Source organism: Haliaeetus albicilla, chromosome 1, assembly GCF_947461875.1.
Source record: "Haliaeetus albicilla chromosome 1, bHalAlb1.1, whole genome shotgun sequence".
NCBI classification, from domain to species: domain Eukaryota; kingdom Metazoa; phylum Chordata; class Aves; order Accipitriformes; family Accipitridae; genus Haliaeetus; species Haliaeetus albicilla.
In genome coordinates, this window is record NC_091483.1 from 2,882,088 (window position 1) to 2,897,424 (window position 15,337).

A 15,337-nucleotide genomic window follows, 5' to 3' on the forward strand; every position below is an offset into this window, starting at 1 on the left:
TATTTACAGTATCTTTTAAAACCCAATCCTTCCCCCCCCCCCAAAAAAAAACCAAAACAAAAAACCCACCACAAAAAAAACACAACCCAAACCACAAACCACCACACAAAACAAACAAAAAATCCCCACACACAAACCAGAGATCACCCAATGGTTTGGTCCCAAGACCAGTCTGACTATTACTCTCAGTTTCCTAAATGACCTTCTCCAGAAAGATTTTAAGCAAAATTAAGAATATACAATCTTTTCTTTTGCGCATTTCACTCAAATGCAAACTGGACAGAAATAAAGATTTGAAAAAAAAAAAAATGCACTGGATTTTTCTTTAATACCTCTTATGATTCATAAGCCTTAATAAACTTAAGTGTACAATAGAGAAGTTCCTAATAAAAATTAATTCAATTTTATAATCATCACAACTTCCACAATACAAACACACATACGCAAACACATAAAAAACACCCTACTACCTGATAGTTGTCATTCAGAAACAAATTCACTGGAGACAGTACAAGTTGAAGCATTGTTTCTCTAAATCCTTTCTTCATCTCAAAACACAACCTTTCCAAGAAAGCTGTAGGGCACTCCGGACCATCTGGACTGCAATGCTAAAATAAAAATTAAACACATCTGTTCCAGAAACTGAAAATACACAACATGGTTGAAATCGTAAGATTAGAAGCAAACCTGTGAGCAGGAAGTATGCTAATTTTCCTCCAAGTGGATACTCAAAAAGAAGCCTGTGCAATTTCAAAACCCTTTCAACAATTACATCAACAGCAATTCAAACCCCTTCGGGTGAACCCAATTTTGTATCTGGATTCTTATTTTAATTCCTGGGGATCCCTCAGAATGCAGCTGCACAGAGCAGAACGCACCATTAGAAGACAGTTTTGCCAATTAGCAGAGAAATCATAATGGTCAATCAAAAATATTATCACACAAAATCAAGTTCATTGAATAAAAATCACATAAGAAGTTATCCAGTTCTGCCTCCCAGATAAGCAAAATAAATCACGTCTCAAATTGGTTTAGATAGCCACAATTTTAGTAGAGACTATACACACGCTTTGGTAAGCACCACCCTAAGTTAATGTTCCAGGGAGTTAAATTTAACTCCAGATTATGAAACTAGGGGGAAAAAATTACATGAAGCAAAATATTTTAAGATTCTAAAGTACTTACCACTGGCAATCGCCCATGCACTTTGTACAAATTAACAAGCACAGTGATATCCCATGGTCGTAAAGTAAGAGGGTGAACTGGCTTGACTGAACTTTCGTTTTCTTTTTTGTCATTTTCCACTCCAACAGCTGTCCATCCAGAGCTTGAAGATGTTGACAGTGACAAAACAGGGCTTGAAATAACTTCTTCAAAATCAGTGTACATGTCATCTTCTCCAAAATAATTTTCCTAGGAAAAGGAATTGTTACGACCATATGGAAAACAAATTAAAAACATATACACAATGTAATGAAATACAAATCCAACCTCTTTCTGCATGTTAGCCCTCCCTAAAATAAGAGGTATAGCTACAACATATAGCTAAAGAAACATATATACTTTTATTTTATGAAAAACAGATACCTTAAATAAGCAAATTTAGGCCATGTGCTTTGCAGGAAAAGAAGGGGCTCCCAGTAGTTCTCAAAGTACTGGTATTCTAGATGCACGCAATACACATAACTATTCTGAAGTACTACTACTGAAACTTTAAACAGGTTTTGTGCTTTTAAAGACAGATAACTTTGAGAGAAAACGCAAAGCATCCTGCAGGAAGTCACTCTCATCCAATCTTCTGAAACTTGTTATCAACATATTTCAAAGTCTTAAACATACTTCTAAAATATTAGTTCACAAATGCTTCTCCCCTTGGGTCTAAACCCCACCTTGTTTCAAGTCAAACCCTCTCAATTATCTAAGACCAAAGTAACTTTGCCAAATTCTACTGGGAAACAGAAAATCCATCACTAATTAAAAAACAAATAAAATCAACTTCCTGTGTTTTATTTATTAAGTGCATCAGAATCAGATTTCTGATAATTTGTCACTTTGTCACCTCCTCCCTGCCTTAAAAATAAAAGGCTAGACTCCCAAGAAGAATTTTCTGAATTATGCAGGTTATATTGTCTTGTTAATTCAGTACGTGGGAAGTGTTGGGGACTAAGCATTCGGTGGAGCAAAATCCTTTCTGACCAAAGAGGTTACAACACAGACACAAACTTTCCTCCCTCATTCGTTCTTAGAAAGTAATTCAGCCCCTCGGCCTCTCACATTGACAGAAATGTTCCAACTATTACAAACTCCACTGGTGATTTGCAAGATGCAGACATATAAGTGCTAGACTGAAGATTAAACTGAAACAGATTTGAATCTTAGGATGTTTCTTGCTCCCCTCCTTCCCTTTTCTGTGCCTCATTTGCTTTCCAAAACTTCTTTGTTCTTTTGCAAGCACAAGTCTGCAGCGCAAGCAAGCAAAAAGGAAGTGTACAACAGAAAGCAAGCAAGCAACTGCAAAGTACCCATGTCCTTGAAAAAGGTCTGCAGAAAAGGCAGGCTCATTATCGGCCTTGAAATAATGACTCCTCTGGACATGTAATTTTACCATCTTGTACTGAAGTATTTTTGGTGTTAACGCACATGAATTAAGCACTGCTCTGTGGCCAAACCAAAGAACCCTCAGAAGTTAAGCAAAACTAATGCGCTTTGTTTTTTAGCAAAGGGAAAAGATAAAAGTTGACGTTATAATACAGACCTTGAAATATTTTTTATAAGGCAGACCCCAGCAGAGGGTGCTAAGAACTCCAGTAACTTACTCCTGGTACCTTCTGCTGGGAATACAAGGACCTATAAATCATTCATTGCCAGCCAGTAAGCCCTTCAGCAAGAAACAGTGTGCTACGCCAAAAAACTACCTCCCAAGAATAAGAAGGCTTAACAAAACTGCATGAACAATGCATGTCCAGGAATCTCTCCTGCACGTATTAAAAAAGATCAATGAAAACAAACTGAAAAAAAACCAATTCAACCACAAATGAGGAAAACAAGCATAACACCCAACACCCCCAAAATCTATTAAGAGACGCTGCCAGCACAGCTGGACAAGTTGTAAACACAGTCGCAAAAATACTAAAAAGAACAATAAATGCGCATTTTCAAAAACGAGCTATTAATCTAAATTTTCTCTTGAGATTTAGAAGATTAAAAAAAAGCTAGATTTAATCTGAGAAATCTGCACCTAAAAAAATTAAATTGTCATAGAATCAAGGGATCTAACATAGCACTGTTTACATATACTTCCAGAGGCAAAGAGCACCAAAGCAGCACTGCTTTGCTTAGAAACACAGAACCATCTCATGAATTTATGGGCTCCAAAAGAGGAGCTCAAAAAACAATTCAAACATCGGCACATTTCCTCTGTATCAGAAGAACTGAAAACCTCAAGATGCAATGCTGGCCCAATTTTAATCCTATTTACTTTAGTGGCAACATGAAAAAATAATGAGTGTATTTGCAAGTCCTATACTCTGCAAAAATGGAGTATTTTCTGCTATTCATTGCTTACATGCAATACCTTATATAAATTCATAAAAATGACTGTTTCAGTATGAGTCCTGATAGTGATCACCTGTCTCAAAATTCCTCATTCCCTGACCCAAAATGAAAGCCTCCAGAAGCATTACCTTAGCCTAGATCTGCATAGGCTAAAACAGACCTTTAAAAAACAAACAAACAAAAAAACACCCACCAAAAAAACCAACCAACCACAAAACCCAACCAAAACCCAAGCATTTCACTGTTAGTCAAATAGAAGCAACATGTTCAATCACCTCTGCTTTTGTCACAACAAGGCAGGGTGAAGGAGGTGGGAAGAAATTAAAACTGTTTCTAGCCTCCCTGAAGATCAGTAACGGAAGAGGACACAACATAAGCAACACTAACAAACATTTTAAAGCATGTTAACATCAAGAAAAGGATGAGAAATTCTTCAATATTGAAGTAGCTTTTAAAATTAAACTTATTCTCATGTCCTTCCCCTCCATGATCCTAACTCCTGAAATTTCACAGAATCTAATTAAAACAAAACCAAGCAAACAACTAGGACACTCTGCAGAACTTAAAATGCACTAAAAGCATGGGTTCTGAGATATCTTTCCATAAAAGTGCCTGTTAATATAAGCTCTAGCCCTAATCACAATTTTTTTTTAAATTTTATTTTATTTTTACTACTGCAAAAGTCAAAGATGACATTTTCTGCACATGAGGTCCAGAGCATATACTGTTCCTTGAAAGGAAAACTATGCTGATATGGGACTACATACATATATTGGAAGTCTTCTCATAAGCCTGTGCCAACTGAATTCATCTCAGCTATGCCATATCACCAAATGAAGTAATTGCAGACTAGTACTTACAGAAAGTTTTCATCTAAATTCATATATTCTGCAGAATTATAATTTTCCATTTCAAACGAATTATTTCACTTTCCAACATGTAGCCATCCATAGATTTCAGGAGTTGTGTTCCTATGCCTACCTTTATGGACAGAAAGGCTTTGAGCAGGGGTCCATACAGGGTTATCTGGGAATCTGGGGAGAGTTCCAGTTCCACGTGGAGCTTATCTGGGGGCAGCTCTGAGGGGTCAAGGGGAAGGCGGGTTGAAGCCGTGGGAGATGAAATCACACTGTCGGCTGTTTTCTGTGATGGCCTTAGCACAGATAACATTGTTTCTTCCATTTCTGACACTTTGGAGCACAATAAAGAAGAAAACAGATTTTGATTACAAGTTAGGCTTCTGATGGACAAAATTCTGCAGATATGAATGTGTATTAAATATACAACTGTTTGCAGCTTTCCAGTTTGGATTGTATAATTATGTTAATATGTCTATGCTACAGAACTGGTTTCTCACATCTAGTAACTATGGGAAGACAGGAAAATATAGAATATTTTAGTCAATGTTAATTATGCAAGAGAAAAACAATCCTTCAAGTTCTGAAAAAAAATTCTATTTATTTATCTTGCTTTTCAAGTTAAACAAAGATATGCTTTCATTTCAGTGTCACAGATTTCCCACAACCACACATCTACTGCAGAATAAACAAAAGTGAATAAAAAGGAAAATTGCAAAAGTTATACTAAAAACCTATTCTGAACTGGTAGCTCTGTAGGCCAAAATTTCCTCTCAAACAACTTAATTAGTCACAAAACAGTTTGGAAATTCAAATCTTATTTCCTATCCCACCTTTTTATTTGGAATTAGGGAGAAGAAAGCGCTTTGTCTTTTTTAGGTGAGGAAAGGCAACAAGAAGGAAGTGAGTAACTGGAAGTGCTTTGGAAATGTGAAGCAATTGCTGGGAAGTAAAGAACTCTGTGGGAAAACCATATAGAAGTGATGCTCCAGATGGAGTAAGATTTCAGATGCCAGTTCATCTGGAAGAACCAGCACATACAGAACTACAGTGAATACACACCTGTAGCCAGAAAACCTTCAAGGCTTTAACTTACCATTACTGTCTACAATGCTTGCTCAGTGCTTGCATTATTTTGTGTGTTACAAATTAGCTAAATGCTGCAGTGAGATGACCACTTTTTTGGAATCTGCATCTCTTGTAATACAACATACTTGTTTCTCAGAGAATTAAAGAGTTCTATGGATTGACTCAAAATAAAGTACAGATGTTGCTACTGTAACAAACACATTCCATCAGCATCACAGATTAGAAGTGAGCTGGACTGTGCTGCATTATTCATTGAAGGAAGCTGCAGAAAAAAATTACCTGTGTATGTACAAACTTTCAAATGCAGGTTCAATTGCTACTATTACAAGTAAATGTTTTCAAATTCAAAGTATGCATATTTGACACAAGCTAAACAGAGTCTCACAAGAGCACTTAATGAACACCTGCAAAATGAATCTTATTCTGCTTCATCCTCCAAAATTTGAGTCTTTTAGATTTAAATTGTTGGAACCTAAAACCGCTATCCATGTCTTCTAACACCTGCTGATTGAGGCCCATTCAAATTAGCCCTCATTATTCTTCTAGTACCTCTCCTTCCTTAGTTCTGCTTCTCGCATCTCAACCTGAAAGACGTTTATGTAATCCCATAACTTCCTGAATACCTCCCCCTGCATTTAAAATAACTTACTTTTATCTCTGTGTTTAAGTATTTTATAACTTTTTTTTGCAAGCACATACTTAAAGAATATTTCTTATTTAGAAATATTGTTTAGACATTTAAAATTTAAAAATTCTTATTTAGAAATTAGTGTTAGACTGACCAGTCTAACACTCATATCTGATGGCCACGGTTCACTTCAACAGTGCTAGCTACAATGAATTCTCAGAGTTTCATATCCATAAAGGTAAGACAGTGTTACTATATCTCATATGTAGTGTACTTAAACATCTAAATCATAAGACAACATTACAACATTCAAAGGGAAAAGACTTAGAAAGGCTAAGGAACGCGATACTGACAAAAATGTTGTACTTCACATTTAATATACCAAGTAATATTTTATGTTATGCAACAACCCATTTAAGAGATCCACTTTGTTAAGAACAGAGAAGTGAAATACAGACAGTATCCTCTTTTTACACAGGGAACTGGGACACGTTCTGAAATTTTGCATCACAAGATGCTGTCAGTTTTTAAATCAAACCTGGTGCATTCTAAAGATTAGCATTCTCCCATATGACATGTAATAGTACTTCAGTTCAAAATTCATTTCTGCAAATTTAAGCAGTTGGATCCAACAAAGTCACAGCAGATCCTGAAATGAAACATGCTAACAAGAAAAAGGTAGTGACACTTACAGGATTGTTTTAACTGCTCATCTGCCTTCTGAGGATAAATTGGGTGCCATGAGTAGTCAATTGTAAACACAACACTCGGGACTGTCCAGCATTCAACCCATCCAGCCCTTTCAAAAAGAAACATCACACTTTTTTATTTGAAGTACAATAGTTTCGTTAAATATCTTCCATGAACGTATAAGGTTGCTTTCATCACAAACAAATAAGTAAACATGAAGAGCCAATATAAAGACATAAATATATATCACAATAAAACTCACTCTTCTTGAGTAATGTTCCTCCATTTGGGTTTTCCCGTTTTCTGACCACTTTGACATTCAGCAGAAATACAAGATTCAGGACTTATTTTATTAGGCTGACAATCTTTCATCAACATAAAAAGGGAATATTTACTGGGATGACAGTCTGGTAGATACAAATGAAGATCAACATCTTCTCCCTAAAAAACATTAGTAACAGAAAAGTTAAATTACGTTCATGTTAGTTGCATGTTCGTATGTGCCATCATCTTCACTTTACAGGCAAAATGAGGCAAGAAATCTCAAATTTCACATGTGACTGCTGACCACAGCTCCCAACAATTTCTAGGGCAACCCCAAGGGTTCTGTAGTTCTGAACAGTTAAAAGTCCAGTAACTTGCACATAACAACACACCACAGCAATGTGTAAAACACAGGGGCATGTCTTTTAATGATTCCTGTTCTTCTGTTGTTCAAGCCATACTGCAAAAGTTAAGTGACTGGCACAAGGCTACCCTACATCTCAACTAAACCACAGGATTTTTAAAAAAATGAGATAAAACATTGCTTTGTTTGCTATCAAATTATACAAAATTACCAACATCACCATCAACTAGTTTTTTATTTTTAGTAGCTGTAGATTGCTTCTATTTTAGGGAAGACAAGAAGTACAGTCTTTCAAAGAATTAGCTGCATCTGTTAAAAACACTTTATCATCATTACTTACTCTGCAGAAACTCTAAAAATCTGGAAGATAGCTTTCCAAAATGCTTTGGGGGTACCCATTCCAGTATTTGATTTTTATCTTTGAACATACATTAGATTTTCACATTTTCTAAATAAATGGGAACAGACTTCCAAGTGGTAAAATATATACATAGACACACATGGTCTAAGTATATATAGTAAATATATGTATACTGAGTATAAGTATATATGTATGTATGAAGCATACATGCGTATCTATTTCTAAAATATATTTTTATTTGAGTATACATACGTATATATAAATTAAAACAACCTATGACTGGATGCTTCATGTAAGCAACAGAAACCATTTACCTCTGGGTTAAAGAAAAAGTGTATGAACCTGAAGTGAAAGAGAGTATTTTTCTTTCAGGAAAGAGTTTATTAAAATTTTCTGACTGAAGAAGGTAGGGAAATTATCTCACATTTAGAAGACAAAAAGGGCAAGGGGGGAAAGAACTTACCCTTAAAGAGAATCTAGTATTGCATGTGGTTGGAACAAAGTCAGTAAAAGGCAGAGAGAAAACAATGTTCAATGTCTCTCCACAAGCTGCTAGATAAACTGGGAGAGAAGAGGAAAAACAAACAAAAATTTGTCAAAATTACTCCCTATTTTGTTCTTCAACAAATTATCACACATATAGCCAAAAATAATGAAAAGGTATTCAAGAACTCATGACGTAAGAAATTGCCATTTTAACTACTATGTATTTAGAGCACATTGTACTAAAGTATTCTGAAAGTATTTACTCCCTACAGCTCATCTTTTATAGAAAGACACTGTACTTAGCACAGTGAAATTGCAAGCAGACAATAAAAACAACTGTAACTAACATCTTATGACTTCCTGTATTGCTTCACATACCAGTTTTTGGACAAGAAAACACACATTGAAAGTTTGTCAGGCTCCTGATGAAGTAGTAAGCCTTATTTTTAACTGGAACACGACTTCATGATTTTTAATCAACCATCCTCTTTCCACATTGAAATTATAAGATTCTAGTACAGTGTAGACCACTGAAATACATATAAGCCAAATTGCACATTAAACAAAGTTTTGGCTTTCTGAAATGTAGCTCTTAGTTTTGTCTAGAAATAGCAGCATTATCTCCTATTCTGAAATAAACAGGAAACAGACATTTCTAGTTATGTGGAGTTCAAATGGTATTTTTTCCAACATTATTTAAAAAACTTATTCCCACGTGAATGTTTTCAGTTAGCTTACTGAATATATGTCAAGACCTCATGGTTGCTCTCTGCAAACTGTTGTACTAAATCAAAGATTCAAAGGGTCTTGAAAAATGAATGCTAAAACATGATCTAGAACTGCACTCTCCCCCCAAAAAAGTGTGCATTTGTAAGAAGTAAGTTAGAACTTATAACAGTTTTAGGATGGTTTATGCACATCAACAGTAGCAAAATGGGTAGTTATCACTGAACACACATTTTTCTAGTAAAACTTTTATAATTCTTGTACTCTCTCTATATATTCTCAGCATTTTATACATATTTTTGTAGTATGTGCTCTTCTTCCAAATAAAAAAAGTGACCTCACCATTTTCTTGTTGTTTGGTGGAACAGTCAATCCAGTTGTGTTGGTTTGCTGCCCAAATCATTTCAAATTGATGAAACATGACTTTGAAGTTCCACATATAAGGAACAAATGAAAAAATATCAGGTGCACTATCACTGGACCAGTCTTGGATCAAATCTAAACCCACATAAAGTAATAAAAGACAAGTTAGTAGCAATCAAGTGAGAGGTTTCTTGGTTTAAGTTTTTGGCTTTTCATAAATTGTAAATATTAACTGTTTGCTCCTTTACAGAAAAAGGAAACTAAGAACAATACACAGTATCCACTTCTCAGGCAGATATTTCACAAATACTTGCTACGAATCCACCTCCTACTTCTCACCTGCTTTTTAAGGTGGAAAGCCATAGGTTTAATTTAATTAAGTTTCCTGGTTTAGTTTTGTTCAGTAGCAAAGTTACATATTGAACTAAAAGCACTGGACTACCAACTGCCTTCCTTTGGTTTTCCACTCTGATACTTTGAATGTGTACATTAGTAGTATTTTCTAATGCAGCAAAACAGTGTTGTTGTAAAAGTTCACGTTTGCTCTGAAAAGGCTGGTAGACTATGCTGTGTACTGCAACACTATACAGATAATGGCTCCAGCCTCACTAGGAGGATAACTTTATTAGCATGGCACTATGCCTGCACTAATTAATCCTTTCTCCCAGCAGGGCTAATTAGCCCAGGCAGTGCCACATGGATGGGGCTATATTCTTTCCATCACTGCAGCTGGAACATTCAGCAACAGTCTGGTGATGCTGTATCACATTGTACTGCCTTGTGCACGTGTATTCCTCCTCACAGCCAAAATCTTCAAGAGCAAATTACTTTCTTTCATCAACTGTCAGCCACAGGGACATGACCTAAAGCCTAAGTAGCTGAAAATCAGTCAGCCAAAGAGAGAGAGGATCAGAGAAATCAACATCCTAGGTGACAAATATTAAACAAATCAATAGCTCTGAGAGAAATAAATTCATCTGAAATTTAAGATCACTTAACATAACTGAAGATCAAATTTAGTTTAGATGTTAGAAAATTAAATTATTTGGTATCTCTACTCAAATATAAGAATATCATGTACTTAGACGCTTACAGGCAACAGAAAACATCAAGAACTTTGTCTTCAGAAACAATTTGTTATCCTAACTATGTGAAATCAGAGTACCTCACCTTGTACACCTTTGCAAAATTTGAAAAGAAATACTAAAGAAAGAATATTTAATTTGATATGTAACTTATTTAGCAAAGAATTTACCTGTAAAGAAGCTTTTCTGAGCAAAGATGAAATGATAGGTTGCTTTATAAACCTCAAGTTCGCATTGCCATGTCTGTGGCATGTTCCATATCCGGGGATAGCTGGCGTTAATATGAAACTGTGAACAAGACATTAAAACACTAGAATTACTTGAAAAGATGACAATGCTTGACCCTGTAGCTCAGCAGTTTTCACGTATGTACTCTGCTGAATAATTAAAACTGTTTTCCTGCTGGGATGAACAGAAGGCCTCTCCAGTTCCTTAATAATTTAATCTCTTGTCTGTGCTTGAAGGTCAAGTGTTAGTGTATTCATTTATTTGGAAAGGTATACTACGAGCTTCTGATACATCTTGCAGTAGACGTACCAAGCAATTTATGAACCAAAGTTTTCATTAAAAGCATCAGTTCTCATAATAAACTAAAGATTAAATCCCTGAGAATATTCTTCAACCATTGATATGATGCTCAAATTTAAACATTAAAAACATCACTCTAATACAGTCACTTAAAAACCAGTGAGAAAGGTAACCTACAGAAATACAGCATTGCAGAAGTGAAATACTAGGCAAACAAAAGAACAATGCAGTATTAAATGTCTCAAGTAGTTTAAGCACTCTGTAGTACTTTTAAGTACTTATGCGCACACATTCTGTAACACAGCTAGCAAGTGTAATAATTTACTAAGGTAAAGCCTTATGAACACATGACAAATAGTAAATGAGGCAATATTTGTAAATGGTACTCCAATGCCTCCACGGCTTTCAAAACACATATAACTTGGCATATAAATTATGTAAGTCACCAAAAGTTACACATGTGCATAGTTATGTGTGTATACATAAGTTCCTTACATATCAAGGTCTTGCAAAACCCATTTAAAAGGCATATTTCTGTATTAAGAACCTAAAGAACTGCTCTACAGACAAATAAATATGTTCTTTATTAAAAGTCCTCTAGAAACTGAAGCATTGTGCTTATTAACGCAAACTTACAGCTAGCATTTCAGCTTCTAAAAGAGTCCGGTACTGCATACTGCTGGTGGCATCAACATGTAGAAGCTGCCCTTTAATTGTAGGTGAATAGCCTAGCAAACAAAAGATATAACACATAACAATCATACAGATATAATAGTTACACAATATTTAAATAATTTTCACCAGTGATTTCAGCAGTTCACTAACAATCAAGAAATATCATGATGGAAATTAGTACTATAATAATTCTGTCCTCTACTGTTTGTCAACAAAGAGCTTAACGTGTTCTGCCTTCATGTAGGATGACAAAAATCTTATTGCTGGGTCTGGAAATGCTCAGGTTCTGGAGATCTTGGTTTAAGTTGCAGAATAATAAATATGCCAGAAAGAATCACGAGAACAAACAATTTAGCAAAGGGCTTCAAACCAGCCAACAAGATGAGTAAATGCAAAAAACATTGCATTTGGTATACCATTGGTATACAAATGCTATACCATTGCATATGGTATACAATACCCATATCTTTACATTTATGTCCATTTCACCTTGGATTTTGGTGTTTGCTTTGTTTAAACAAACTACTGATAAATTAGTTTTCATAATGCATTTCTCAGCACAATTCAACTACTACACTAATGCTACTGAAGAAGTCTTCCTTCTTCAAGTTGACAATGTATCCGTAATCTGCTTCAATACACACAGAGTTAAATGATATACTGTCTAGTAGTTAAGGAATTTGTGTTTCCTAACCCAAACATGGAGGTAACTTAACTATTTAGGTACGTACATGCTTTAATATCTTGCAAGGATATACTTTTTGTTCCTTTATGTAAGAATATACATCTCATAGTCACAAAGGAAAAACACTACAAGACATTGACACACAAAAGGAATGAAGATAACTGTTCAGGAGAAACATTAGGAAAAGAAATTAAGCTCAGCCTTAACTCACCATTTTCACCTACTGTCATGGGAATATTTATTTCCAAATATGATCCTGCACCAACATTTACATGTACAGCATTGGTTTCCTGTATTGCAAGAAAGGAAAAAAGTCCAAATTTTATTTCTAGGCTCACCACATCAACCAGTGTACCTTATGCCTCTGGCTATCATTATCCACATGTGGATTAAGGCACCCAATGACTGAAGTCTTTCTTGCCTTCAGAAAAATTACTAATGAACTATCTATGTGCAGTGATACCAAATAACATTTTAAGGCTTAACAAATGCTGACTTAGGTCCACGAATAGAAACAGCAAAAGATATTCTGATCCAAGGCCTGAGAGGCCAGATGAATATACATTTCTAACACTACACTTTCTAACTCTTTCAGTCACAAAAAAAAAAGAAGAAAACAGGTGTACAATGAAGTAATGCTATATCCCATTTGTAAGAGCAGCAACAGGGGAAAGAAAAATCCAAACCCCTACACATATACATCTTTTGTTCCTCCCACTGTCATCTCTCCAGTAATATTAGATATTCATCCAATATCAGAAGAAGTTATCTTTTCATCATGGTGAGCTTCATTGTAATGGAAGATTGCACAGGAAATGTCCAGATCATGAATTCCCAAGACTGTATGAGCTAGCGTGGCTTAAGATGTAGCTTTAAGGCTTAAAAGAAACTTAAAATAAGCCAACAAATATTAATGCCTCTCAGCCAGTATTTCTCTTGGAAGAGTTTGCTCATACTTATGGAAGACTAAACCAAAAATTGCCTAGCTTTTAAAACCACAGTTCTGTAATAAACACCTGAGACAAGTAAAAATACGCACAAACAAAAAGCACAGTGTAATCACAGTAGACAAGTTATTTTCTAGATAGATTTTCATTATTTACCCTATTTTTTGTAAAAAGCAAATCAATGGTGGCATCTGCAATAATATTCATCCGCAGTTCAAAAGCAAGAATCTGTCTTGGTTTCCCAGGCTGAGCAATTTCTGAGACTTTCATAACTTGGTAGTCTGGTGGGAAGAAAAACTTCCACAAGCAATCCCTGGGGGGGTGGGGTGGGGGGAGCAGGGGTGAGATAAGAAAAGAGTTGTTTTTATTCACAGAAGAAATATATATATATTTATACATGTTTATGCATTTATTCGGTTCACTTAATTATTTTCCAGTTAGCTGAGTCTTTAGACAACCACTGAATGTGATAAGAAAGAATGTTTGTTTAAAGTCTTCATCACTGGAGCCTTCCAACTCATTACTGAAATCTCCAAAAGTTTCAATGACAAGTAGTGACTTTTGGATAAAAGCCATAAATGGACAGACCATAAATGATTTAAAACAAAAATATTTTAATTCAGACAGCAAACAAGCTGTTTTTCTTCTTATTCCCAATCCTTAGTTTACAAATCTGCTACAAAAACATAGTAGGAAGTAATCTGTTTATGCTTTGGTTTGTGCATAAATAATTGATGTAATGCCCAGAAACAAACAAAATACAAAACTTTAGGACCTCAGAATGGGAGTGAAATGAAGCCTACATTTCTGCAGACTTACATCTAAGCCTGCTACATGAAAGGAAAGCCACAGCAATGAAGCACAGACAGCATACCTTATACAGGTCTCAAGGGGGTGGAAGTAAGTCTTTAAGGGGGGGCAGCAGTTTCCTGCACCCAACACCTGACCACTACAGCAGCTTAAAAAAGCCATAACAAACAAGCCAAAAACACAACAACACCCCCCCCCCAAACACCACACAGCACCCACTGTCAAAATCCTCAGGAAATCCAAGATTTTTTTGCATGATGTATTAAAGATCAGTATTTGTAGAAGTGCTTATATGAGTTGAGAGTACAAAGTCCACAGAACTCCTGTCTGTGTTTATAAAACATTCAGGCACTTTTCAAAATCCTATCTTCTATCCATGGCAGAACGCGAAAGTGTTCCCAGGTATGTATCTATCAACTCTACGCACTCTGCATAGGCACCAAACTGCCTTCTGCCCAGCAGGTAAAATTATAAAAAGCATACCATCATAGAACAAGCTTTCCTGGTAGTATTAAAAATATCATTAATGATTCACTGACTTCATGTTCCTAGGAAAGCACTGTTCTAGAAATTGGCATTTTCTCTAAATTCTCTAAGACACTGTCGTATCTAATGACTACTCTTTGGTCTGTCATCCTCACGCTCCTAAGAGACAGTTTCATAATAGTTTCACAGGAGAATTAATGGAGGCCAAGAGAAGTATCAATCTGTAATTAATAGAGGAAAAGAGGGAAAGCACTGATTATGTCACTTTTACTTAATAGTCCTTTACTCTCTAAACAATCCCACTGACTGCCCCAGAAATACTCATGGGCAAAATATCGAGGGCTAAGTGAAGAATAGTAGTAGAGTTCTGGCCTAATATTTTGTCACTAAAGTATGTAGATAATAAAAACTTTGGAGACTGCATCAAGCGGTTGATCCTCCTAAGCAGGGATAAATGATTCCTCCCTCATTATTTTCATAGCCAGATTTTTACTTCCACAAAATATTCTCATCAATATGCAGTGTATTCCCATCCATGAGCTAATAGGAGCTTGGCAAGTCTAAAGGTAACCAATTAAAAGGTTAAACCCTTATGTATGTAATACTTGATAAATAGTAAAACTACTTTGTTCACAAAAAATAGGAACGTAATTTATTAGTTTAATAATAAAAATTCACTGACTGATCCTAACTTTGGAAGGCCAACAAGATAAACAATGAATTCACTGATCTTAAACC

At 35.5% G+C, this 15,337-nt stretch overlaps 1 protein-coding gene across 9 annotated transcripts in view; it reads right to left on the reverse strand.

Moving 5' to 3' along the window:
- The window catches only part of BLTP1 (bridge-like lipid transfer protein family member 1), a 126,128-nt gene that overhangs the window by 82,714 nt on the left and 28,077 nt on the right, over positions 1-15,337 (reverse strand). For all 9 annotated transcript variants that reach the window (XM_069797988.1, XM_069798079.1, XM_069798485.1 and 6 more), the window contains exons 11-21: positions 13,460-13,616; positions 12,568-12,646; positions 11,633-11,724; positions 10,639-10,756; positions 9,363-9,518; positions 8,272-8,369; positions 7,082-7,260; positions 6,822-6,928; positions 4,537-4,745; positions 1,186-1,413; positions 471-608 (exon numbers count right to left, since the gene is read on the reverse strand). In XM_069797988.1, the coding sequence (XP_069654089.1) occupies positions 471-608; positions 1,186-1,413; positions 4,537-4,745; positions 6,822-6,928; positions 7,082-7,260; positions 8,272-8,369; positions 9,363-9,518; positions 10,639-10,756; positions 11,633-11,724; positions 12,568-12,646; positions 13,460-13,616 (1,561 nt within the window). The remainder of the gene's footprint in view (positions 1-470; positions 609-1,185; positions 1,414-4,536; positions 4,746-6,821; positions 6,929-7,081; positions 7,261-8,271; positions 8,370-9,362; positions 9,519-10,638; positions 10,757-11,632; positions 11,725-12,567; positions 12,647-13,459; positions 13,617-15,337) is intronic.